General features: G+C 42.2%; 1 protein-coding gene across 1 annotated transcript in view; it reads left to right on the top strand.

Annotated features, from left to right (window-relative positions):
- The window catches only part of PIP4K2A (phosphatidylinositol-5-phosphate 4-kinase type 2 alpha), a 172,578-nt gene that overhangs the window by 110,353 nt on the left and 36,867 nt on the right, over positions 1-25,358 (top strand). Inside the window, exon 4 of the mRNA XM_008148859.3 lies at positions 9,320-9,472. Within this exon, the coding sequence (XP_008147081.1) occupies positions 9,320-9,472 (153 nt within the window). The remainder of the gene's footprint in view (positions 1-9,319; positions 9,473-25,358) is intronic.

Consider the following 25,358-nt stretch of genomic DNA (forward strand, 5'->3'; position numbering starts at 1 on the left):
ATTTTAAGTGGCCTTTCTGTTGACTAAAAATAAAAAGTTTTTTGTACATGATTTTTGGCAGATACACACATTCATATCAAAATGGGGGGAAAAAAAGAGAAAAATGTATATAACAGTATATGAGTAGTTTGAGAGAATTAAACATTCAAAATGCTTGAGTATTTAAAAAATGTACAGGGGACCGTTATGGTTACTAAATGGTGACATTTTTATGAGCTACAGTACGGAAGATTGGTGGTAAGAATGAGCTAATTAAATTGACCTTTAAATCCCCCCCACACTTCTGGGGGCCTCACTAATCCTGGACGCCCCACTGCAAAAACAAACATCTTCAGGGCAGACTTCTAGAGGAGTGGAAGGAAGGATAGCACCATTAGTCCCTTTCTCACGGGAAAGGACAATACCAGTTATAAACGTGGGAAGGCCATTGAAGAGTGGGCTTCATCTCTCATTATTTCCATTATTTCCCATTGAGGGCTGACATGGCAACAGCGTTCAAACAGAGCTGTTGAGATTTGAAACAGGGTACATTGTAAGATCAGTAATGGGTTTGGCTGTAGAAGGTGGAAGTGGTGAAAAATAAGTTTACTTACCAAGTGGCAGGATAGGCAAAAAATGGACTAATTGTCATGTTCTTACCTGCCCTTCATCTAGTACAGTGATGGGCAATCTTTTGAGCTTGGTGTGTCAAACTTCGCCAAAAAACTGAGCATAACTTGGGTAGTGTGTCACTTTGAGGAAAAAACATTATTTCACAAATGTTTCATCCTCGGCATGCGGCCGCCTCAGCGGCCGCGTGTCATCAGAAATGGCTACACGTGTCAGTGCTGACACGCGTGTCATAGGTTCGCCATCACTGACTTCAATTTTTTTGTCAAACACTTTATTTTATCCCTAATACCCCAGCAAGCCTAGGCGCATCCTAAGAAGCCGTATCTGGGGGCTGTAGTGTGTCCACTGCACTGGATTGAGTAGAGAGCACCCACGATGTCACCACACTCGCCAGAGACACCCCACGATGTCACCGATGTCACAGTGGGTCAAGGGACTTGCAAGAAGAATGTTTGGTCCAATCTCAAATACCTGTGTACTGTATGATTGCATTTATATGAAATGTCCAGAATAGGCAATATATGTAAGACAGAAAGTAGTGATTTACTAGTTATGGCGCTGCGGGGAGGAATGGGAGTGACTGCTAATGGGTACAGTTTTCTTTTTATTCTTTCTTTTTTATTGAAGTACTAGAGGCCCGGTGCACAAAATTCATGCACGGGGAAGGGGGGTGTCCCTCAGCCCAACCTGCACCCTCTCCAATCTGGGACCGGTAGGATCGGGCCTAAACGGGCAGTCAGACATCCCTCTCACAATCCAGGACTGCTGGCTCCCAACTGCTCGCCTGCCTGGCCTCCTGATTGCCCATAACTGCTTCTGCCTGCCAGCCTGATCACCCCCTAACCACTCCCCTGCCAGACTGATTGATGCCTAACTACTCCCCTGCCAGCCTGTTTGCCCCTAACTACCCTCCCCTATAGGCCTGGTCACCCCTAACTGCCCTCCCCTGCAGGCCTGGTCCCCCCAACTGCTCTCCCCTGCAGGCCTGGGTCCCTCCCAACTTCCCTTCCCTGCAGGCCTGGTCACCCCCAACTTCCCTCCTCTGCTGGCTTTATAGCCCCCAACTGCCCTCCCTTGCAGGCCTGGTCCCTCCCAAGTGCCCTCCCCTGCCGGCCATCTTGTGGTGGCCATCTTGTGTCCACATGGGGGCAGCCATCTTGTGTATTGGAGTGATGGTCAATCTGCATATTACTCTTTTATTAAATAGGATAGTTGCAAAACAATATTTTATTATTTTCAGGTGTACAACATAGTGATTTGACATTTGTATACCTTACAGTGTGATTACCCTGATAAGTCTAGTAACCATCTATCACTGTACAAAGTTATTACAATATTGACATATTCCCTGTACTGAACACTATGTCCCTATAGCTTATATATTTTATAACTGCAAGTTTGTACTTCTTATTGCCTTTTTCATCCATCCCCCCAACCCTTTCCCCTTTGGCAACCATCAGTTTGTTCTCTGTTTCTATGCGGCCATTTCTGTATTGTTTTGTTCATTTGTTTTGTCAGGTTTCTTTTTTGAGGTGATAAAATGTTCTAAAATTCACTGTGGTACTGGCTGTATAACTTTGTAAATACACTAAAAGCTATTGATTTATACACTTTAAATGGGTGGGTTGTATGGTATGTGAATTATATCTCAGTAAAGCCTTTGGAAGAAGAATGCATAGAGTTTAAGATTAATTTATATTCAATATGAAACTTTCTTTTTCCTCCACCATTGACTTGGATACCTTTTTCTGAAGGTACAGAGTTATGATAAAAGTTTTTCCATTTAGAACATGTGAATTTAAAGAATTACATACTTGATAACATGAGACTATCAGATGTATAGAAGAAAAGGGTAGCCAGTGAACAGAGCATGTTTTATTGCAGTGTTTACATTTATCATTAGATTTTTTTTCTTCAAACTAATAGCAGGTCATTGTCCATTTCCTAAGTCTCTACAGACTGACAGCAGTAACTATTCCTGAATGTTAGAGCAAGAAGAAAGCTTAGAGACCATTATGTCCAACTGTCTTTGTTTGCAGATGATCAGGTAACAGAGTAAGGGGCGGGAGCAGGGATCCTTGAGAGGTCTCATTTCCCTTGACTTGACCTCTAACTCAACCTGTTTCCGCCATGTATGCTGAGGTCCGACATCCTGAAAAGACAAGAAAGGTGGTAAAGGCAGGCCAGGAGTGACTGTTGTGGGCAGTGGAGGCAATAAAACACTCTCAGATTTCCATCGCATCTATAATTTAAAGGTTGATCAAAGTCTTTTAAGGCTCTGCATTAAAGGGATTATGGATTTTGTGGTAGCCCAACAGGTTAAACAAATGACTTAGACTATCAGTTTCCAGGGGCTTTTCCAAAGCCTGGACTCTCTCCTCAAGCCCTCTGTCTCATTTAGCCCATGCCTGCTCCTGCTCACAGCCCCCCTCCCCCCCGCCCCCCACACATTTTAAATAGTCTTTTAAAACTGTAAATGGTTATTATTGAGGGCTGTAGAAAATAGCCTGTAAAGGTGAATGGGGGGAAAGTGTGTCGCTCTGCGTTTTCACTGGGTACAGACTGAGGTTTGGCCAGGGTCGGGGAAAGGAACCCAGAGCTAATTGGAAGAACTCATTCTACAAGTTTTTCTTTATTTTTAACTTAGCACTTGCAGAATAACTCGTTAATCTTGATCTGCATTATCTTCCAAGTTAAAATTTGCTTTTTATAATAGTAGCTACAATTTATTGAGTACTACTGTATTCCAGGCACTATTATAAAAACTTTGTATATTATCTCATTTAACCCCCAGACAAACTTTTGATTATTATTATTATTCTCATTATTATTATTACCTTTCTACAGATGTGGAAACTGAGGCACAAAGAGCTTAAATGACTTACCCAAAGTCGAAGTCCTGACGTCTAAGGCTCCTATGCCTGATCCATGCTCTGTTGTCTCTGTCTTCATCATCAGGACTCTGAAACTTGAAAGGTCACCAGGCCTCTGCTTAGGGCAATATGAGCCTGAGAACACATGAATAAAGTAAATAAAAGTATGAATAAACGGCACTTAATGTGGCGAGATGGTTCTGATGTTCAGCACGAGTCCAGGACGTGCTGATGAGTGTACACTTAGTGGGTTTGTGAATGTGTTCTCTTCTGAGGGCTGCTAGACTTGGGAAGGTATATTAGGACATTTCAGGCCAGTAAAATTTCACACATTGACTAAGCCCTGGATTGCCTTTGTTGTGTTGTGACTTTGACCCCAAATATCCACAGAGCACTGGATGTTTTTGTGCATTCACACTTCTCAAACTGAGAAGTTCAGAATCCCAGGTTTTGCATGTTTAAAATGTCACCGTGTTACAGAACATATAGCTCTCTAAGCTTGGCCTCTGACAAGGAGTTCGTTTTCTAAAGAGAGTAGACCTCTCCAAACCCTAGATAGATTTCACTGGGTAATTTTACCTGGTAGCTTTCTCATAAAGACAGACAGGTAAATAGGGGTAAGGGTTCTTGAAAATTAACATTAAAAACACACACACAAAAAGCAAAAGTGAACATTAGATTTTGGAAATGGGAATTATCTTGAAGACGACTAAACCAGTCCTTTAAATGGTGCTTCTTTCTTCCATGCAGATCTTGTTCTAACTTGCAAATTTTGTCTTTTTTTTTTTAATGTTGCTTCCCTCCCCCAACCCTCACCCCCAACCACTTCAGCATTCCCAATATAAAAGATTACTCCTTTCAACCTTGGCATTCTTTGCCAAGAAAACCCACACAGTCTTAACAAGGGAAAGACAGAAGGTGAGACAGCCTTCTAAAGATAAAATCCAGTGACCAAAAGAAAATGAAAACCTCCAGTTATGCTTAGGCGTGTGAACGAATTACACCAGACATGGTGAACTGGGCCCCGTGGTGAGAGAGAAGGGTTCGTAGGATTGTCACCCCAGCTCAGGACTGCAGGAAATCCCGAGGACGAGGCATCTTTCAGCCCTGCCTTGTGCCCTGTGAATTGTCTGACTCTAGCCCTGAGCTCAGCAGCGCCCCGTTTTCCTCTTCTGAAGCCTTGCCCCTCAAACACACATCTGCCTCAGCTCTTGTCTCAGGAGAAGATGGCTCCTGACCCTGCTCGCCTCAGGTAAAGGCAGGTAATGAACAGTCCTAGAACCAGTCAAGGTAGATTTGTACACGTGGCAATAAAAGCGTAAATGAAGGACTCTGACTGCATTAGCACTGAGGCTGTTCTTGATGGTATTTTTCACGTTTTATTTGGCAAAATTGAAAACATAAAGACAAGTTTGGTGGTTTTGCCAGCTGGCTCAGGCACTGAATTGTGACTAGAGGGTATTTGTCTCCACACAGAAATCTATATCGACAGTCCCATCACAATGCCCAGCACACTCTCGGGCCGGGCAGGGAGGCAGCGGCGGTGGGTGGGGGGAGGCCGGCGGCTCTGTCGCACTCCACGTTAACAAACCCAGACGGCAAGTCATTTCCACTCTGGTTTCTGGTTTCTGATCTGTAAACTGAGTGGTTTGGAATCATCTCCATGGTTGCTTTCAACTGTCATGCTCTTGGATTATGAGATTTACTGACACGTAGAGGGACCCCTTGTGGGCTCCCAAAGATCACTCTCAAGCTCTGTTTCTTCTCAGGGCTTCCTCCTCTCGGCCTCCCAAACTTGCCCAACCCGTAGGATGCTATGGTTCATTTTCCCTTTGTGACCGAACAAAGCACACTGATGAGTTTCAATATTCCGTTTCATTCGATAGCGGACTGCTTTGAGGCCGCTCCGTGACTATGTTCGTACATACCCATGACCCCCTTGCCTTAGCTCGTTTTCTCATTCTTGCCCTGCGAACATCTGGAATCTATGAAGTGTTATTTTCATGCTGCTCTGAGGACTGTTGTCGTCCTCTCTCCAGTCTTGGCCCAGATGTCCTGAACCGTTATCATGCCCCGCGGAGAGGATGGCTGTGCTCTCTTCTGACAGGACTTTCCTTGGGAAACATCGAATCGCCTTCTGAGGCCTGCCCTCCCCAGCAGCCCCAGAGCAGTGTGCTGTGTCTCAGAGGGGCTCCATTTCTAGAGTGATAAAAAGCCTGAAGTAGAGATCTAATTTAGCCCACCCTCTCCCCTGGGCTTATTCCATCACTTTTCAAACCCAGAAACGGAGGCCCAAGGAGACCATGGCACAGCCCAGGGGAGACGAGTGGCGAAGCACGTGCTAGGTGCCGGGCCGCACCCTGCCGTGACCGAGCGCTGCCTTTAACACAAACAAGCCAACACTTCTGCCTTACTTCAAAGGCTACAAAAAGTCTATGATTATGATGTTACGTAATGGCAAAAGTTTAGTCTTGTCTTTATAAATTGCCCTCTTTGGTTACCTCAGAGGAAGCTTTAGGCAGGAGCCGTAGGCATATGATATGATTGGACTCCGCTATACTCCAGTTTCGTTGCCTTCAAGTAGGAAAACGCACCTGGCGTTTTCTGTCTCACAGGAATGTGAACATAAGTAGGAAATAATGAGTTGCATTCTTCCAGGCCTTAGAATCATTCCAAGGACCATGCATTTTGTGTGCAACTGTGCTTACGCTTCTGGTTTTCTGCTTGTCTGAGGCTTTCAGTAAATTTGATTCATATATTTTGTTATTCATAGTGATTGTAAAACGTGCATTCTAAATTTAACAAAATATCTGTTCCTGACACGACAGATTATTTGACAACTAAAAGCCTTAAAACCATTCCTCCACACACTGGAAGTAGATATTGTGGGATGGGACTAATGTGATTATTGAAAAATTGACTTGAAGCAAAATCAAGATTAGCATTTATAAGTTGTTAATATACCAAGATCAAGATACGGCCAATATCCATATGGAAAATCTATAATGAATAATTATCAATGTCTTTGAAACTGAAAGGAAAGGCAAAGGATTTGGAAGGAGTTAGCATGTAAGCTGAGGAATTATGACATTATGTTAGTATGCATTCTAGCCCCTTTTAAATCCATGCATTGCCTTCAGCATAATCAGTATTATGAGACATTTCTTCAGTGAATTAATACAATGAATTATTCTTCACTTTAAAGTTTCTTACTTTAATGAAACCAGAGTTGGACAGGATAGAATAGGAAAGGCGTTTATTCAGGTAAGTCTGTAATTATAGCACACTTAATGCAGAGACTGCACACGCTGCACCAGATGAAACACATCGTAGCCACAGTTCAGGCACTCTTGGTTCTCACATGTGGTCCGAAGACACAGTCTATCGGCATCATCTGCCTCTTCAGATGCCCCACCCCATAGCTGCTGGATCAGACCCTGCAATTTAACATGACCCGCAGGTGATTTGGTTACTCATTAAAGTCTGAGAAGCACTGATTGTGCAGCTTTCCATTTTATTCTATCCCATTGGTCCGTGACAGAACATTATACTTTCGTATCTAATATGCCTAAGAAAGCAGCCTATGCAACGGATGCTGCTGTAATTCTGTCCTTTGCTGAATCCAGTTACCCCTTACTGTTTCCCACCCTCCCCTAAGTTATTTTACAGGGATTATCAATTGTATAAAATGTATAACCTGTTTGCTTGACTGTCATAAAGTTGATTGTTCCTGCTTTGATTTTATGCCTGAAAGTAATTTGTAATCTTATGATTCCACCACTGTTCTTGTTTTATCTGGAATACCTTTTGCAAATTAATGTTTGGGAGGAAAAAGTAAGGCTATTAGCCAAGAGCAATGATTGCTTGTTTCTAGTGTTAAAGGAGCATTCACTTTGAATCTTAATCGGAGAAATTAGTATAAAGGAGGTTTATTTTATTTTTTTTAGAAAAAGCAGTGTAATTGATAATTAAACTCCTGTTAATACAGCCATTTTCATCCTGAAAATTATTTTCACCATCCTGTCTAATGAATTCCGGTTATCTTTTTAAAAATATATATATTTTATTGATTTTTTACATAGAGGAAGGGAGAGGGATAGAGATTTAGAAACATCGATGAGAGAGAAACATTGATCAGCTGCCTCCTGCACACCTCCTCCTGGGATGTGCCCGCAACCAAGGTACATGCCCTTGACCGGAATCGAACCTGGGACCCTTCAGTCCCCAGGCCAACGCTCTATACACTGAGCCAAACCGGTTAGGGCCGGTTATCTTAAGAATAATTTAACTCTGCCACATCCTACTATTTAAAGTCATTGGTAGTTACACTGATTCTTTGTTTCTTCTCTCCAGTTTTCTAATAAGCTAAGGAAAGCAAATCCAGTGAAATTCGCAGTATTGGCTCTGCACTTTATAGCTGTGCCTGCTTGCATTGATCAAGCGGTGCTATCTCAGGGAGCAGTTAGTACCAGGCAGTCCCAGGGCCCATCCTTGAAAATGAGAGCGAGCTCATGGCCAGCGTCCCTCGGCTCACAAAGGACCCGCTTGCACAGCTGTGCCACCGCAGTATAATCACACCTCATATGACTGGATACTGTTGGGTTTCATCTAGGAAGGAAGGACAGGTGAAAGAGACAATACGCTAGACAGAAAGGGAACTCTTTCATTGAAAACCCATGATGCCGTGATATTGCTGCCTCTCTAACGATACCTGTGTCCCCTTAAGTAGATAGCGTTTGGTTACTGGGGCTTTTGAATGCCCACGTTTAGAGAGGAAGCTGAAGAGAGAAGGAGTCTTTGCCTTTGAATCCCTCAAATGCAACCCAGTGGGGCCAGGCAGGGAAGGAGAGTCAGTTCTGAAGCGCAGTCAGCAGAGAAGACCAGACTCCTCAGATGCCAGGGCTTTGCTCATCCCAGTAGTCTGGGCAGCCAGTGTAAGAAGGTTGGGGAGGGCCTGGAGTCTCTAAGAAAACAGGAGATTCAGCCAGGAGAGTTACATGGGAGGAAAGGGTAGACTTACTAGCTGGAGTGTCAACAGCCCGAGGCAGATACTGGGATGAAATGGTACTGGAAGAAACCCTGCTCAGAGCCCCTCCTTGTCTACTCTTCAGAAGATGGTCATTCCCAAACATGGCAAGGGGTGGAAGATGGGCCAAAGCAGAATCTCCTGAGGAGCTATTTTAGAATACCGCTGCCCGGCCACCTCCCAGGGCACGCGGCAGGCAGCAGAGTATACTAATTGAGTCGTTTACTAGTTGAGAACTTGGGTTCTGAGCCAGCGCACTAGAGAGGGAATTCTAGCTCTCCCCTTATTAGCGCTGTGACCTTTGCCAAGTTGTTAAACCTTTCTGATCTCCATCTCCTCATCTATAAAGTGATGGTGATATTAATAGAAGCCGTTTCATGGGGATGAGATCAGAATTGGGAGAAGTACTCTGCGCTTAATGTTTGGCAGAATCCCTGTCATTAAGGAAACGCTCAGTGATGTAAAATTTTCTTTCATGACTGGGACCTAATTTTATTCAGAAGAAAATTTGGGCTTTTGCCCAACTCGGAAAATTGCAAGGTGAGCAAAATAACTTTGATTGTAATTCTAGACATTAGCCTATTTTCAGGACATTAGAATTATAACGCAGACCCACCCTGTTTTCATGCCATTTGAAAGACTAGCATTTTAATTTATGATGCATATAAAATGTTGTCATCCTACGTACCAAGTTCTTCCAAACACAAATGTTTTGGAAAATCTGTGATGACAACAGACGGTTTGGAAATCAGAAAGCCATGTTTTTAACTGGTTCTCTTTTCTCCTCCCCACTTATCCCATCGGGAAGAACTCCTTGACCAGAAGCGCACCCCTTCCCAACGATTCCCAGGCACGCAGTGGAGCCCGATTCCACACATCCTACGACAAAAGATACATCATCAAGACCATTACGAGTGAAGATGTGGCCGAAATGCACAACATCCTGAAAAAATACCACCAGGTAATTTTTCTTTATATTTGAAACTCTGAAAAGGTTAACATTCATGACTTCTGACCATCAAGGCCAAAGATTTAAATATTAAATACGTTGTCAGGAAGTGATGAGAACACATTTGGCATCAAAATTGCCTCTAGGCTGGGCTTTTTATTTATTTTGTTTTTAAAAAATATTTTTATTGATTTCAGTGAGGAAGGGAGAGGGAGAGATAGAAGCAACCAATGATGAGAGAGAATCATTGATCGGCTGCCTCCTGCACGCCCCCTACTGGGGACTGAGCCTGCAACCCTAGCATGTGCCCTGACCAGGAATCAAACCGTGACTTCCTGGTTCATAGGTTGACAATCCACCACTAAGCCACGCAGGTCAGGCTAGCTGGGCTTTTTAAAAAGTACTGTGGCCAGATTACTCACAGTTAACATTTAGGAATGCTTATCCTCTGAAGATGATTAGTTATTAATATAATGCTTTTAATCTAAATACTCTTCTGTATAATAGTTTCGATGTTTGCCATCCTGATTTTAAAATCGCTCAGCTTAAGATTTGGCAGCATTTCAAAAGTTTTTTGCACACGTCAGAAGTTAGGTGTTGACCTGTCAGTATTTATCCATTTACACCTCCAAATCCTATCCTGCTTTCCTGGCCCCCAATAGGCCCACCCCCACTCACACCCTAGACAATTCTTTCATTTTCACCCTTCAGCATTAGTCCTTCATAACCGCCTGGGGAAAGAATGAAATTACTCATGGGAGCAGCAGTCCCTTCCTCCTTCCCACCCTTTCTCCCTCCCTCCCTTCCTTCTGTTCCCTCCCACTCAAGAATGAATAACTTGCACTGCAAGTTGCCTGGTGGAGCACATGTTCCCAGGTCCTAGTGGAGCTGTGAGATGCCTTACTGACTATGTAGTAAGAGCGTGAAGTCCAGTGTCAGACAAACCCAGGTTCAAATCCCAGCTCTGCCACGTACTAACCATATGACTTCTGGTCTTTGCAGCCTCCGTGTTTTCATTTATATAGTGGAGATAATAACAACAACGAAAATGAGTCCTAAAGATTAAACGGGGGGAGGGGGGGTGTGTGTGTGTGGCTGTACCTCAGGTACTTAGCACAGCGTCTGCCATACACAAGGTGCTCAGTACATGCTGATGGTAGTTGTTACCGAGTCATACGACAATAACCAGTAACAACTATGTCATCTCGAGAAATTGCAGTCTTATGGCATGACTATGACCGTCGCTTGCCACATGGCAGCAATCATCTTCAGAACTGGTGTTTGAACACACACGCTCGCACATGCTTTTAGAGTCCTGCTTCGGTTTCTTTCTACCTAAACAGCCTCAATCCCCCTCAGAGATAAAGACTGGTTATCACAGAGGGTATTGAAAATAAAGTGCTATGGGCCCTGACTGTGTAACCCAGTGATTTTTCAACCTTTTTCATCTCATGGCACACACAAACTAATTACTAAAAGTCTGCGGCACACCCAAAAATGTATTTTTTGCCAATCTGACAAAAAATAGGTATAATTTTGATCCATTCACACTGGATGGCTACTGTTGAGTTGGCTGTTGTCATTTTTTTTTTTTTAATTTAACAATCTGAGAAGAGGTCAGTGCTCCTGACTAAATAGTCAGGTACTGCATGTTTTAAAAAGTCTTGTGGCACAGCAGTTGAAAATCGCTGCTCTAACATCATGAGTATTTCTTGGCAGTTGCTTATTCTTCCAATCTTTGCAAATGTGATCAGTTGCATTTTGCTTGCAGTAAAGTCTATAAATACCCTTGAGCTATATTTTGTTTCCGGAAACTGAGAGCCACCCCTAATTTGTCTTCTAAAAACATTAGTCAGCCTCTAAATTCATTTAACATGTAACAAATCATTTATAACATCTGCTCCTTTTGAAATTTGTTCTATGGCGCTCATGCTGTTGCCTGTTATGAAGGAAGTTTTAAAGCGCCAGGATAGTACCTGTGAGGGAGAAAACACTAGGGAACTAACTGGCTTCTGAATAAGTTGAATTAACAGGATGCAGCGTTTAATTAGTGACCTTTTAAACCGTCCAGTGTTTCATTTCTCCTCCTCTGAAGCATAGTGCATTATTTTTACACTTTTTAAAATTGTCTCAGAACTTTCAAAGCAAAGAGATACCTCAGTGGCTGATGAAAACATATTCTGATAAATGTCTGGATCCATTCTAATAAAATGACACGTAGTTCAAACAGCCACTTCTTGATGACAGCTTCGAATCAGAATTTTTTTGACTTTACAGACATCACAGTTTGAAACATTTTCTCTGGGGTAGTTACTGTGAGCTCACATGCAGGTTTGACATACCGTAAGTGTTACTTGAAATACACTGGGGATCAAAAAAAGTGTTAACATACTCCAGGGCCTTTCAAGCACTGAAGAGTTTCTTTCATTTCACTGTGACAAAATAGTTATTTTCTTGATGTGTTCTTTAACCAGAATAGTCTGATTTACCTAACATTTGCATTTTTCTTTCTTTTTATAAATATTATTTAAAATGTAACTTCAAGGGTCTTAGTGATTGAAAAATCACCATCATGAATATAATTTACTTAAAGTATAGTAAGTTGAAAGTCAGGAGACACAGATCCTAACTTGTTATGACCTGGTTACGTAGGCCATCTCTGAACCTCAGTTTGCTCATCTACATTTCATTCATTCATTCATTTGTTATGTATTTACTCTCAACCCAATTCCAGATAGGATATAAGGTGGCCTTCAAGAACTTTGAAATATAAGAAATAGTAAATAGAAAGAAAAAAAAAAAAAAGATAGAAAAGGAAAGGAGAGGTTGAAGACACAGAAGGGAGCCTGGAAAGGCCTAAAACTCCTGCCACAATGACCAGCATGTTTCCTACATTGAGGGCCACTCGTTGGACCCTAGTTTCCTAGAAGCCGAAGTGGAAAGTGAAACCTGCGTAAATCAGTTACACAGCTGCTGCGCCTGAAGATACGGAAGGACCAGGTATTAAGGATACATACAACTGTTCTTGGTACTGAGGTCAGACAGGGTTATTCCCAAGACACTCCCCACCGAGAGGACAGGTGACAAGATACACATCATCCTTGCAGCCGGCCATGCAACACACAGGAATGCCATAGAGCTTTGGAAAAAACCATCAGTGTAGGCTGCTGGACCCACACCAGCGTATAATTTACACGTAGTCAGCGCAGTTGCGCAGAGGGAGGATGCAGCGCTCGCTGGCCCCCAGCGCTCTGCCGGCCTGTCCCAGGCAGGATCTGACTGCTCTTCAAGCTGCCCTGCTCCCGGGCCACTCTCAGACAAGGTGTTGAATATTACATGGGGTGAGCTCAGCCTGGTGCGTCCTCCGGAGTAGCTGTTCCGTGCGATCAGACACAGGCCTCGCCATCTGTCATCCAGGAGAGGTCCTTCCACGCTTTGTTCTCTATTCTGTTCAGTGATGCTCGGGGACATTTGAGATGGGGATTAGACCTTTTCTTGCTACTTTAAGTCGGCCTAGACTACTTTTAGGATTTATATTGAGTCACAGAAATTTTCTGTCTCTTGCTTCAGTGGTAACTGTCAATTCTTCTATTTCTTCTTGGTTTTTTGTTTGCTTTTACCTTCTAATTTGCTGTGCTTCTGAACCGATCTGGACAGGTGATTAGGCGTGCTCAAAGTGCATGTCAGGAGAGGGGACCGGCTCCCAGCGAGGGTGTCTCCTGTGGGGCAAATTGAAAACTCTGGACACTTGATGGCCCTTCACTTCTCTTTTTTCTTCTCTTGTTTTTTGTTTTAATGAAATATACCCAGAGTTGCAGCTGTATTCTGGGTGATTAAAACTACTATCAGGCCAGCTTGTGGAGGAGTGGAACATTACTAGATATTTAAATAAATTCTTCCTGGGATTAATTTTCTGACAAGCCAACCTCCCCAGCAGTGAGGAGTGGGTGGCTCAGAGTGCAGACTCTGGAGCTGGCGGCTGCCTTCACACCTGCTTTGCCCTTAACTAGCTGCGTGACCTCTCTCCACCTGCTTCTCTGTCTGTAAATTTGGATAATAATGCCTCCTTCATTTTGTGTTGTGCTGCGTAGGTGCATTGACATCTGTAACCTGCTCGGAACAGTGCCTGACATGTGAAGTGCTATATAAATGACTGAATAAGAGATTTAAATACCTACTCAGTCTCCCACAGCCCAATGTCCAACACTCTAACTCTTTCATTCATTCTTTCAGTCCACTAGGGGGCCTGGTTTCTGGTAGAGTGTGACACTGAGGCACAATTAGAAGATTTGAACCACAAGGGGTTAGATTTTTTTCCCCCTGAGCTCCAGCATCCTGCCTTAGTCTTTATCTGCTCCCAAATCCTATCCTAATTTCTACTCTGTTCTAAGAAAGGACGCACCGTCTCTGAGACCAATAAAAAATTTACATAAAGCAGAGCAGACTTTTATGTCTCTTTTCCTTGATTAGGTTTCCTTTTTTATAGTTGGGAAAATAACTTAATTTTCGTGTGCAAATACCCATTTTTTCAAATTTCTGTCAGGCTAGAACAAACTCAGGTCTTATAAATGGTGATTTTTTTCTTTCAACTGATTAGTTAAGCAATGTCAGAAGAGCATTCAAAAAGGAAAAATTAGTCAAGAACCTACTTGGATGTCTGATTTCTTCTAAACTGACAGATTTTTTTTTTCCACTGACCTGAACTTATTGGGAGTTTTGGTGTCATGTAGTTTTTACTTTAATTAAAATTAAGAATCAATGTCAATAATATTTTAGAAATTTTTATGGGCAGGAACAAATTACAGTGTAGATGATGAAAATATCATTGATAACTTTTAAGTTTTTGAAATGCAGGGGTTAAACTTATTTGCTTCTTATTGTAAAATGATCAAATTGATAAATGGATAAATAAACTAAAAATATTTTCTTATTCTTTGTATTTGGAAAACGATTAGTAACGAGCCGAATCTAGAAGTTGGTATGCCTAAAAAATCTGAACTCCTTATTAAATAAGCTAGCTGGTGCCTCAGATTTCATAAAGGACTTTAGGGTGAGTCCTTGACTTTTCTAACCCTCCTGGGAGTACGTCTTTTTATCCTGCTGTGAAGGACCATCGTGGTGGCGTGATCATTAGCAGAAGTAGCCACGAATAGAGGAAAACTAAGAAAAAAGGCACCATAAAAGTCAAAAATTAAAATAAGAAATTTGGAGGTGTGACACTGAAAGAGAAAAACTTGCACTCTATATCAAGAGCTTCTTAAACTGATCAAAGACAGAACACCACGCATTCTGTGAAAACCAGATTCTGTCCCACACACTTTCCCGGTGACGCAGGTGAAGCCGCCAGTACGTGGCAAGGCCGTACCTGCTTTCTAGAACAGGAGAAACTTTCTGGGGTTGCTCTATAGCTTTTTAGTTCCCCACCTGAAGGAGAGGTCAACTGAAATGCGGAAAGTCCATTAACGTTTTAAGTCCTCTAAGCTCCAAGAACTAGGTGACCAAAGGCAGGCTCCCCGCAGAGCCGCTGGGCCATCCGAAGCTGCAGGTGCCTTTCTGGCTTCCCTCTTGGAGATGCCGGGAAGGTGTCTGCCATCTCAGTCCCTGTGGCATGGGGAGTGCCCTGGAAGCTCCACTTTGCAGACCAGGAGTCGCTGCTGGCTAATGGAGGCAGTAGGAGCCCTCTGTTCCCAGGTCCTGCTTTCGCTCCCGGGTTCCAGGGAGCGGAGCGGCCCCGCACATTCACAGAATGCTCTTCCTGCAGCAGATTGTCTCCTGCTTCTGGAAATTCTGTCATTCTTTTCTCTTCATCCATCACCAGGCTCCTTTATTCGCTCCTTCTATCTCTGCAACAGCAATGTACTAGGTGTACCGGTTAATAATGCGGATTTTTTTCAATAGATGGAGTTACACACATGTTGATATATATGTGATTTGATATGCATGCTATTTTGTTGTATTGACAACAAGCTTTAAAACTTCATATGTCAAATTTTCTGAAGGTGCTAACATCATAGATATTTTTACTCTTAAAAATGTCGAATTTCCTGCCAAAAAAAAAAAAAAGAGCATTTGCGGGAAGTTTTAATCCATTACTTTATTTTGAAGAAAAGTGCTGCTGAATACTTCGGGAAGCTTATGGTGAGCATGCTCCATCTCAAGATACTTGTGAACGCTGGTTTAAAAAGTGATCATTTCAATGTGAAACAACAAAGAACGTCCAGGTCAACTGAAAAAGTTTGAAGACCAACAATTACAAGCATTATTGGATGAAGATGCATGTCAAACTCAAAAACAACTTGCAGAAAGATTAAACGTTGCTCAGCAAACAATTTCCGGTCGTTTACAAGCAATGGGAAAGATTTTAAAGGAAGGAAAATGGGTGCCACATCAACTGAACGAAATACAAATGGAAAACCGAAAAGTCATCAGTAAAATGTTGCTTCAACAGCACGAAAGAAAGTCTTTTTTTCATTGAATTGTGACTGGCGATGAAAAGTGGATTTATTTTGAGAATCCCAAATGCACAAAATCATGGGCTGATCCAGGTCAACCATCAACATAGACTGCAAGGCCAAATCGCTTCAGAAAGAAGACAATGCTCTGCGTTTGGTGGGATCAGGAAGGTGTGGTGTATTATCAGCTTCTAAAACCAGGTGAAACCATTAATATTGATCACTACCAACAACAAATAATCAATTTGAACCACGCTTTGATCGTGAAACGACCAGAATGTGCCAGAAGACACGGCAAAGTAATTTTGCTTCATGATGACGCACCATCACACACTTCAAAACCAGTTAAAGACACGTTAAAGGATCTTGCCTGGGAAGTATTAACCCACCCGCTGTATTCACCAGACTTTGCTCCTTCAGATTACCACTTGTTCTGATCGATGGCACACGCACTTTCTGAGCAGCACTTCAAAACGTTCGAAGAAGTGGAAAATTGGGTCTTTGAATGGTTTGCCTCAAAACAAGCAAAGTTCTATATGGACGGATCCACAAATTACCTGAAAGACGGGGGAAATGCGTAGCTAGCGATGGACATTACTTTGAATAAAGCACTTTTGATGTTTCTCTTGAAATTATCGTGTTTTCTTTGATTACAAAATCCGCATTATTAACCAGTTAAAAATGCGGATGAACTATTAACTGGTTAATAATATGGATTATTAACTGGGTAATAATACAGATTAATTATTAACCCTTTGCACTTGCTTGCTTTTTTCTCGATTCCTTTATTCTACCCGGGATTTAATTTTTTAAATACCCCAGATTTTACAAAGCACGGCAGTAGAATAAAAAACTGGAGTTTCTTTTCATACAAACTTATTTATTTGGATTTTTTTATATTTCAAATTATTGATACATTCAATACATTTCGACATACAAGCTGCTACCGATGCTGTGTCGAGTCACACTCGACATCCGAGTGCAAAAGGTTAACCTGTTAATAATACAGATTAATTATTAACTGGTTAATGATGCAGATTAATTATTAATTGGTTAATAATATGGATTAACTATTAACCAGTTAATAATACAGATTAATTATTAACCGGTTAATAACGTGGATTAACTATTAACCAGTTAATTATGGTGGATTTTGTAATCAAAGAAAACACGATAATTTCAAGAGAAACATCAAAGTGCTTTATTCAAAGTAATGTCCATTGCTAGCTACACATTTCCCCCATCTTTCAGGTAATTTGTGGATCCGTCCATATAGAACTTTGCTTGTTTTGAGGCAAACCATTCAAAGACCCAATTTTCCACTTCTTCGAACGTTTTGAAGTGCTGCTCAGAAAGTGCGTGTGCCATTGATCAGAACAAGTGGTAATCTGAAGGAGCAAGGTCTGGTGAATACAGCGGGTGGGTTAATACTTCCCAGGCAAGATCTTTTAACGTGTCTTTAACTGGTTTTGAAGTGCGTGATGGTGCGTCATCATGAAGCAAAATTACTTTGCCGTGTCTTCTGGCACATTCTGGTCGTTTCACGATCAAAGTGTGGTTCAAATTGATTATTTGTTGTTGGTAGTGATCAGTATTAATGGTTTCACCTGGTTTTAGAAGCTCATAATACACCACACCTTCCTGATCCCACCAAACGCAGAGCATTGTCTTCTTTCCGAAGCGATTTGGCCTTGCAGTCTATGTTGATGGTTGACCTGGATCAGCCCATGATTTTGTGCATTTGGGATTCTCAAAATAAATCCACTTTTCATCGCCAGTCACAAGTCAATAAAAAAGACTTTCTTTTGTGCTGTTGAAGCAACATTTTACTGATGACTTTTCGGTTTTCCATTTGTATTTCGTTCAGTTGATGTGGCACCCATTTTCCTTCCTCTAAAATCTTTCCCATTGCTTGTAAACGACCAGAAATTGTTTGCTGAGCAATGTTTAATCTTTCTGAAGTTGTTTTTGAGTTTGACATGCATCTTCATCCAATAATGCTTGAAATTGTTGGTCTGCAAACTTTTTCGGTTGACCTGGACGTTCTTTGTTGTTTCACATAGAAATCATCACTTTTAAAGTGTTTAAACCAGCGTTCACAAATATCTTGAGATGGAACATGTTCACCATAAGCTTCCCAAAGAATACGATAACTTTCAGCAGCACTTTTCTTCAAATAAAGTAATGAATTAAAACTTCCCGCAAAGGCTCTTTTTTTGGCATGAAATTCAACATTTTTAAGCGTAAAAATATCTATGATGTTAGCACCTTCAGAAAATTTGACATATGAAGTTTTGAAGCTTGTTGTCAATACAACAAAATAGCATATATATCAAATCGCATATATATATCAACATGTGTGTAACTCCATCTATTGGAAAAAATCCACATTATTAACTGGTACACCTAGTATTTGACATTCTCATTCTGGCCTCCACCTCTTAATTTTCCTTTCCCGTTTTCTATCTCCAAATACCTCTGCCTGACTCTGGGTAAATTCCTCACCTATGGTGTCTCCCAGTCCCAATTCTCTCTTCAACTGTTCTCATTTGTTGTCTTACCTGTCCAGTGATTTTTTTTAATTTTAATAATCATAATTTTGCCTCTAAATATTCCATTTTTTAAAATCTGCCAGTTCATTCCTGATAGTTTCTTGTTATATGCACCTCTCTGAAATCGTATCCTTTATTTCTTTAAACATTTTATGCCTGACTGTTCAAATTCTATTCCCGAAAGTCCTAACCTGTGAAATTCCAGGGCCTGAATTTGTTGCCTCTTGTGGCTGCTGACTCTCGGTCAGAGTGACGTGCCTAGGCAGAAGCCCACAAGGAGTTTGGGGTCAAGACATTGATTAGGGATCCAAGCCTATGTGGGGAAGAAGAGCGCTGGGCAGAGGGAGAAAGCACCGCCAAGCAGGCCCAACCAGGCTGCAGCCAACCTGGCGGGGCACTCTGGAGGACTCCATCCAGAAGCTCCCCTGCTGGGCAGTGACAGGCAGGCAGCTCACTGCTCCACAGCTGGGCAGCAGGCCCCGCGCAGCTCTTCACCGAGCTGATGCGGCAGCAGCCATTCTGCATTTCAATGTAGATAATGGGTAAAGCCATGCGTGCTTATGATGGAGTATTTTTTTTACAGAGTCATTTCATCTTTAATGATGATGTTATTTATGGATTTTTATTATAGTACTAGCGTTCCCGTTGCAGGAAAAATCCTGCAATAGGATTTCCTGCTGCATTCTACCCCGCCTCCGCTCCGCCCTTGTCGCCCGCCCCGCCTTCTCCTCCAGCCCTCCTGCTTTTCCCTTCTCCCCCCCCCTGCCCCCGGGCTTGCTTGCTTCTTCGAAGCTTTACTCCCTTCTGCAGCTCTTGGCTTCTTTCGATGCTGTCTTGATATGCAAATTAGCCACCATCTTTGTTGGGTAATTTGCATACTCGTCCTGATTGGTTGGTGGACGTGGCTTGGGTGTAGCAAAGGTGCGGTCAATTTGCATATTTGTCTATTATTAGATTAGATAACAAATAGAATTAGGGACATCAATGTTTACATTTTGGGTATATTCTGCATTATCTCAATATTAAGAATGTTTGTAAACACTGCAGAAGAATGTTTCTTTTAAGTCTAATTTTATTACATTTAAGAAAAACAGTAAAGTTTAGCCAAAACCGGTTTGGCTCAGTGGATAGAGCGTCGGTCTGCAGACTGGAAGGTCCCAGGTTCGATTCCGGTCAGGGGCATGTACATTGGTTGCAGGCATATCCCCAGTAGGGGGTGTGCAGGAGGCAGCTGGTCGATGTTTCTCTCTCATCGATATTTCTAGCTCTCTATCCCTCTCCCTTCCTCTCTGTAAAAATTCAATAAAATATATTTAAAAAAAAAAAGAAAAACAGTAAAGTTTAGTATTTATGTTAGCTTAAATGTAGTCATCTTTACCTCTTTTTTTACTTCAAAACTATTTGAAGCCAAAATAAATTTTATTAACTGATACTTATAGACCATTATCCCAAAATATCAATTCAAATAAAATTTGGGTTATTTATTTATTTGGTCATTCTAAAACAAAGCAATCCTTAATTTCAGGCTAGCTGACTTACTTTTTCTCTCTTTCCTTTGTTCTTTTCTTTCTTTTTTCCTTTCTTTCTTTATTTCATGTAAAGCATGTTATAATGATGTATAAACACAGCCAGACACAATAAGGATTAGAGATTATTTAATCCTTCAAAAACACTTAAGTGAAACAGGACTTTACATTGAAGTATTAATTCAATGCTATATTAAATTGTTACTTCAAGTCCCTAAAAAATGAGTGAGACATGATAATAACAGCAATTTCCAAAAGCCAGAGCCCAGGTTCACACTGTCATGTGGAGATATAAATATTTATCTGATGCAGTACATCACTTAGAGTCCTCTCTGCTGAAATCTTCAGTCAGCTGTGAATCTTTTAATGGCATTTCATTTTGCATGAGAAGAGCAACAAATTGGGGATTCATAATATTTGTTATTCTTGTTCAGTGCCTACAAAGGAAACAGATCTTGTGTCTGTTGTATTTTATTTTATTTTTTTATTTCTGATTTCACCACATCCATTTACCATTTTATTGCAGTTCTAACAAGCCATGGTTATACAGGAAAAAGTACTCAGGAAGATTCATGAAGAGATTGAATTTGCATTTATTGATGACACCATGGAATCATTTACACATAGATTTTTGAAAAGACAGAAAGAAGTAAAAATTGGTAGTGTTGGAACACAGGTTACAGACAAAACATTGCCAACACTGAGAGCACTTAGAACAAAACAGAAGCCATCCTATATAATAAAAGGCCAGAGGCATCACGACCGAAATGACCAGAGACCAGACCACCACAGCCCCTCGCCTGGCTGGCCCCGCCCCCAAGGAAGTGGTTAGGGGCAATCAGGCAGGCAGGCAGAGTGGTTAGGGGTGATCAGGTAAGCAGACCAGCAGTTAGGGGTGACCAAGTAGGCAGGCAAGTGGTTAGGGGCGATCAGGTAGGCAGGCCAGCAGTTAGGGGCAATCAGGTAGGCAGACCAGCGGTTAGGGGTGATCATGTAGGCAGGCCAGCAGTTAGGGGCGATCAGGTAGGCAGGCAAGTGGTTAGGGGCAATCAGATAAGTAGGCCAGCAGTTAGGGGTGATCAGGTAGGCAGACAGCACCTCACAGGGCTGGCCCCACCTCCCAGAAAAGAAAGAGGGAGGCCCAGGCCAGCCAAGTCATCGTCACCTGCAAAGGTAGACCACCAGTGGTGAGGGAGGAAGGGGAGGGGAGGGGCAGCACTGCACAGATGGCAAGCATTGGCAGCGGCGGGGGTGGGGTCAGCTGCCTGCAGCCTGGGAAAGGAAAGCCCTGATAGGCCCTGATCTCAGGCCAGGCCTAGGGACCCTACCTGAGGGGTCCCGGATTGTGAGAGGGTGCAGGCCAGGCTGAGGGACCCCCCAAGTGCACGAATTTTCATGCACTGGGCCTCTAGTCTATCCTACCTAATAAAAGAGTAATATGCAAATTGACCGCACCTTTGCTACGCCCAAGCCACGCCCACCAGCAAATCAGGGCAAGTATGCAAATTAACCCAACCAAGATGGCTGTTAATTTGCATATCAAGACAGTGTAGAAAGAAGCCAAGCACTGCAGAAGGGAGTGAAGCTGCAGAGAAGCGGCGGGGCGGGGGAGAGCACAGCAGGAAGCCCTATTGCAGGAATCTGCCTGCAATGGGCTACTAGTATATATAAAAGCCTAAGTGACCATCTGACCGTTCGACCAGTAGTTATGATGCACACTGACCACCAGGGGGCAGACGCTCAAAGCACAGGCATGGAAACATGGAACAGACTGATGAATCACAGAGCAAAGGGGGCCAGGGGAGGGCGGGAAGAGATTAACCAAAGATCTTATATGCATACTAGAAGTCCAACATCCCCAGAGGGGTCCTGGATTGTGAGAGTGCGCAGGCCAGGCCGAGGGACCCCACCGGCCCATGAATCTGTGCACTGGGCCTCTAGTTACACAATAAATAACAGAGTGAGAAGATGTGAGGTTTCCAGCTCCAAAAACACCAAAGCTAAAAGTAATGAGAACAATATTTTAAAATGCAAATGTAGGTGATTCATGAGCTTACACTGAGAATATGGACACTGACCCCAAGAATAATTGTGACTCATTTAACTCCATATAGTACGTATAAGAATTGATGATTATCAAGTTCACTGTTTAAAAATTTAGAAGTAAATATTCAGTGCCTATTCAGATGAAAGCTCAGTGACATCTCTGAATTGCAAGCTTCTGTAAGCCACCACCCCAGGGACTAGACAGAGCTGCTCCATTTGAGGTGAGAGAAGAATGTGGCTGCAGGTCACCTAGGGAGCCCAGAAGGGTGGACATATCAGCCTCACTGTGCCACAGATGGGAACGCCTTGGGGGGAATGCCACATTTTGAGGGGTCACTGAGAGCAACACTTCTTAGAATTGTACATACTCAGCCCGTGCTCTCGCAAATGAACCATCTTTCTTGTCTGATGTGGGCTCAGTTTCTGAGCCACACATGGATGACCAGAGTCGAGTTTGGTCCCCTTGTGGCTATATCTCCCTTGGGACCTCAGATTCATCTGACTTCTAGAAAGCAGTCTGACAGGACACACTGAAGCGCTGCACCTGTCAAATCTGTAAACAGAAGACATTAATATAGCAGGTAGCGGGCACCACTCACACTCGTGTTAATCGTGTCCCTTGCCAGTGGGGAAGCACTGCCTTGTGGCTACATCAAGGCAGTGGTTGAAAGTGAAAGAAATATGTTTACCTTTCTTAAAGAGTGGCCTTCAGGATTAAGTGGGTAGTTCTCCATTCTTGCAATCTGGAAATTAAGCATGCAGAAGGGAGGGAGCAAAGATTCCTTAGATTGTCTTGTGATCAAATGAAAAAATGTTACAAAGAAATTAATAGATGCTGAGGATGTTTTGTAACTCTCCAAAAAAGAAGATGCTTGTGCCAAATTATTGATTATTTTAAGAAGGCACAATATTATAGTGCCCTCAATTCCACCTTACTATTTATTTTTGAAGCATTTATTTACAAGTTAATTAATGAATTAATAGTGTTTAAGTTATTGAAGGGAAAGTGCTCAGAGTTTTGATCCTAAAAGCAACAAGAGTGAGAAATATAAATTTTCAATGTTTTTATAATATTTACAAAAGATTGCCTCACTTTATAAACAAATACATACTATGCAACATTATTGATTTTTGGAAAGTCTTTGTTTTATGAGAGTCCTTGAAATTGGGAGTTTACATTATGCATTTAAAATGGAATCTATTTCTCAGAGAGCATTTTAGGAATGCATAGGCTGTCCTTGGCAGTCTTCCTTCCTCACCCCTTTCCTTCTCCACCCCTTACTCCTGGGCCTTGGTTCCATCTTGCTCCTTCTTGAGTCATTGGCAGTCCCCCAGTCTCATTTTCTTGCTCTTCACATTCTTTACAAAAACCCTAGGTACCCAGTACTATTATCACCCCTCTCCTACAAATATGGAGACACGGGAGGTTGACTGAGTCACCCAGGTCACACAGCCCGTGACTGTGGACCCAGAGGGCTCCCTGCAGCGTGATGTGGCTGAGTCATGTCGAGAGCCCAGCTGAAGCTGTGGCTGTGACTCTCAAATCTCCCTGGCTGCAGAATTGCCTCCAACTCCCTTCTTGTGGAAATTCTTATGGATTTGCCCATGGAATTAGGGTTTGTGCACAGCATTTCCTGGGTCAGCTGTGGAAGAATCTGAGAGGATTAACATTCAGGCCCCTTTGTATCAACAACAAGCAAGGACATGTCATACAGTGATCCCCCACCCCCGATGTTCACAGACCCAATGAAATGGCCTCCCTGCAATGAAAGTGCACCCTTTTCCCAGGGCCCCCACCCAGAAATTCAATCACTGGGTAGAATTTTCTTCTGTAAAGTTTTGACCTGTAAATGTTTACTAAACCTTTGGCACCAACTACAGCTTGGCACTACAAGAATCTAATATGGTGGGCTTTGATATGGTTTGTGGTTTTGTACATATTTATATACTCAGGAGTTACAAGGTTATTAAATCTATTTTTTCAAGGTGGTCATCAAAGTCTCAACGAGTACACTTAGAAATTGGCTGACACAGTAGTTCAAATTTGTCTATTTTTTATATGTAGTAATTTATTTAATCTTAAAGGTAGAGGAGTTGTAGAATGTAATCTGTATGTGTGTTTTTCCTTGGAAAACAAAAAGAGCTTGTCAGTGATTTCCTGTATAGCATTCAGAGGGCCCTTTAACATACTCATCAACAGGAATTATGGTTAGTATGCACTCTGAATCTGTACAGAGATTTTTGATCAAAGAGACATCTTCTACTGGCAGAACTTTTCAAAGATAGGCCCTGATGAGAATAATCTGAGCAGAAGAGCACAAAGTGGGGTTAAGTGGCCAAACTGAATCTGGTGTGAGCCCCTCAGGGCCCCCAAAACACCTATACAGGGTTTTCCTCAGAGTAGACACAAGTACCTATCTATGAGTCGGTTTGGAGCATAAAGCAACAGGTAGGTATAGCACTAAAGTTTCTTATCAGAGTTTTGAATAAAAATAATAGTTATCATTGTCACCTGCAGTAGGAGGAAGAATATAGTAGAGTCCACAGGCACCGAGTGGCATATTTTGACACACTATTATCTGTAACCCTCACAATAACCTCGAAGTAAATATTATGGTGCCCATTTTCCAGAAAATGAAACTAAAGTGATGAGTGATTTAGTAACTTGCCCAAGATCCCACAGCTGGCAAATGGAGGCACCAGGACACATCTCTCTGGCTCACAAACCTGTGTTCTTTCCACTGGGCTTATTAGGCAATGTAGCACAACGTAGGCTCCCATGGTCTCCATGTTCCTAAGGCCCATCCAGCCATCTTCTTCAGAGCTGAGGGACAACAACCCCGTTGAGTTCTTTAGAGCAGAGTGGAGGCATTTCCTCTTCAGCCAGGACCTCTTTACCACCTATTTTGTGTTAACAAAACTGAAGTTAATTTACTTTTTTTAAAAGGGAAGAAGTGGAAAATATTCCACTGATCTGACTTCAAATTAAGAACAACTTGAGATGAAAGTATACTCAGAAAATACATCAAATTAAAATATGTAGCTCAAGAAAAAAGAGAGAGGAAAAACCTCATGGGCACAGACAACAGTGTAAGGATTGCAGGGGGAGAGGGGATGGGGGGAGGTAGAGGAGGGAATGGGGGTATAAATGGTGATGGAAGGAGACTTGACTTGGGGTGGTGAACACACTATACAGTGTACAGATGATGTGTTGTGGAATTGTGGACCTGAAACCTGCATAATTTTGTTAAGCAGTATCACCCTGATAAATCCAATAAAAAGGAAAAAACATTTAAATGTAGCTCAATTATGGTTAGTAAGA

Source organism: Eptesicus fuscus, chromosome 2 (genome assembly GCF_027574615.1).
Source record: "Eptesicus fuscus isolate TK198812 chromosome 2, DD_ASM_mEF_20220401, whole genome shotgun sequence".
Taxonomy (NCBI): domain Eukaryota; kingdom Metazoa; phylum Chordata; class Mammalia; order Chiroptera; family Vespertilionidae; genus Eptesicus; species Eptesicus fuscus.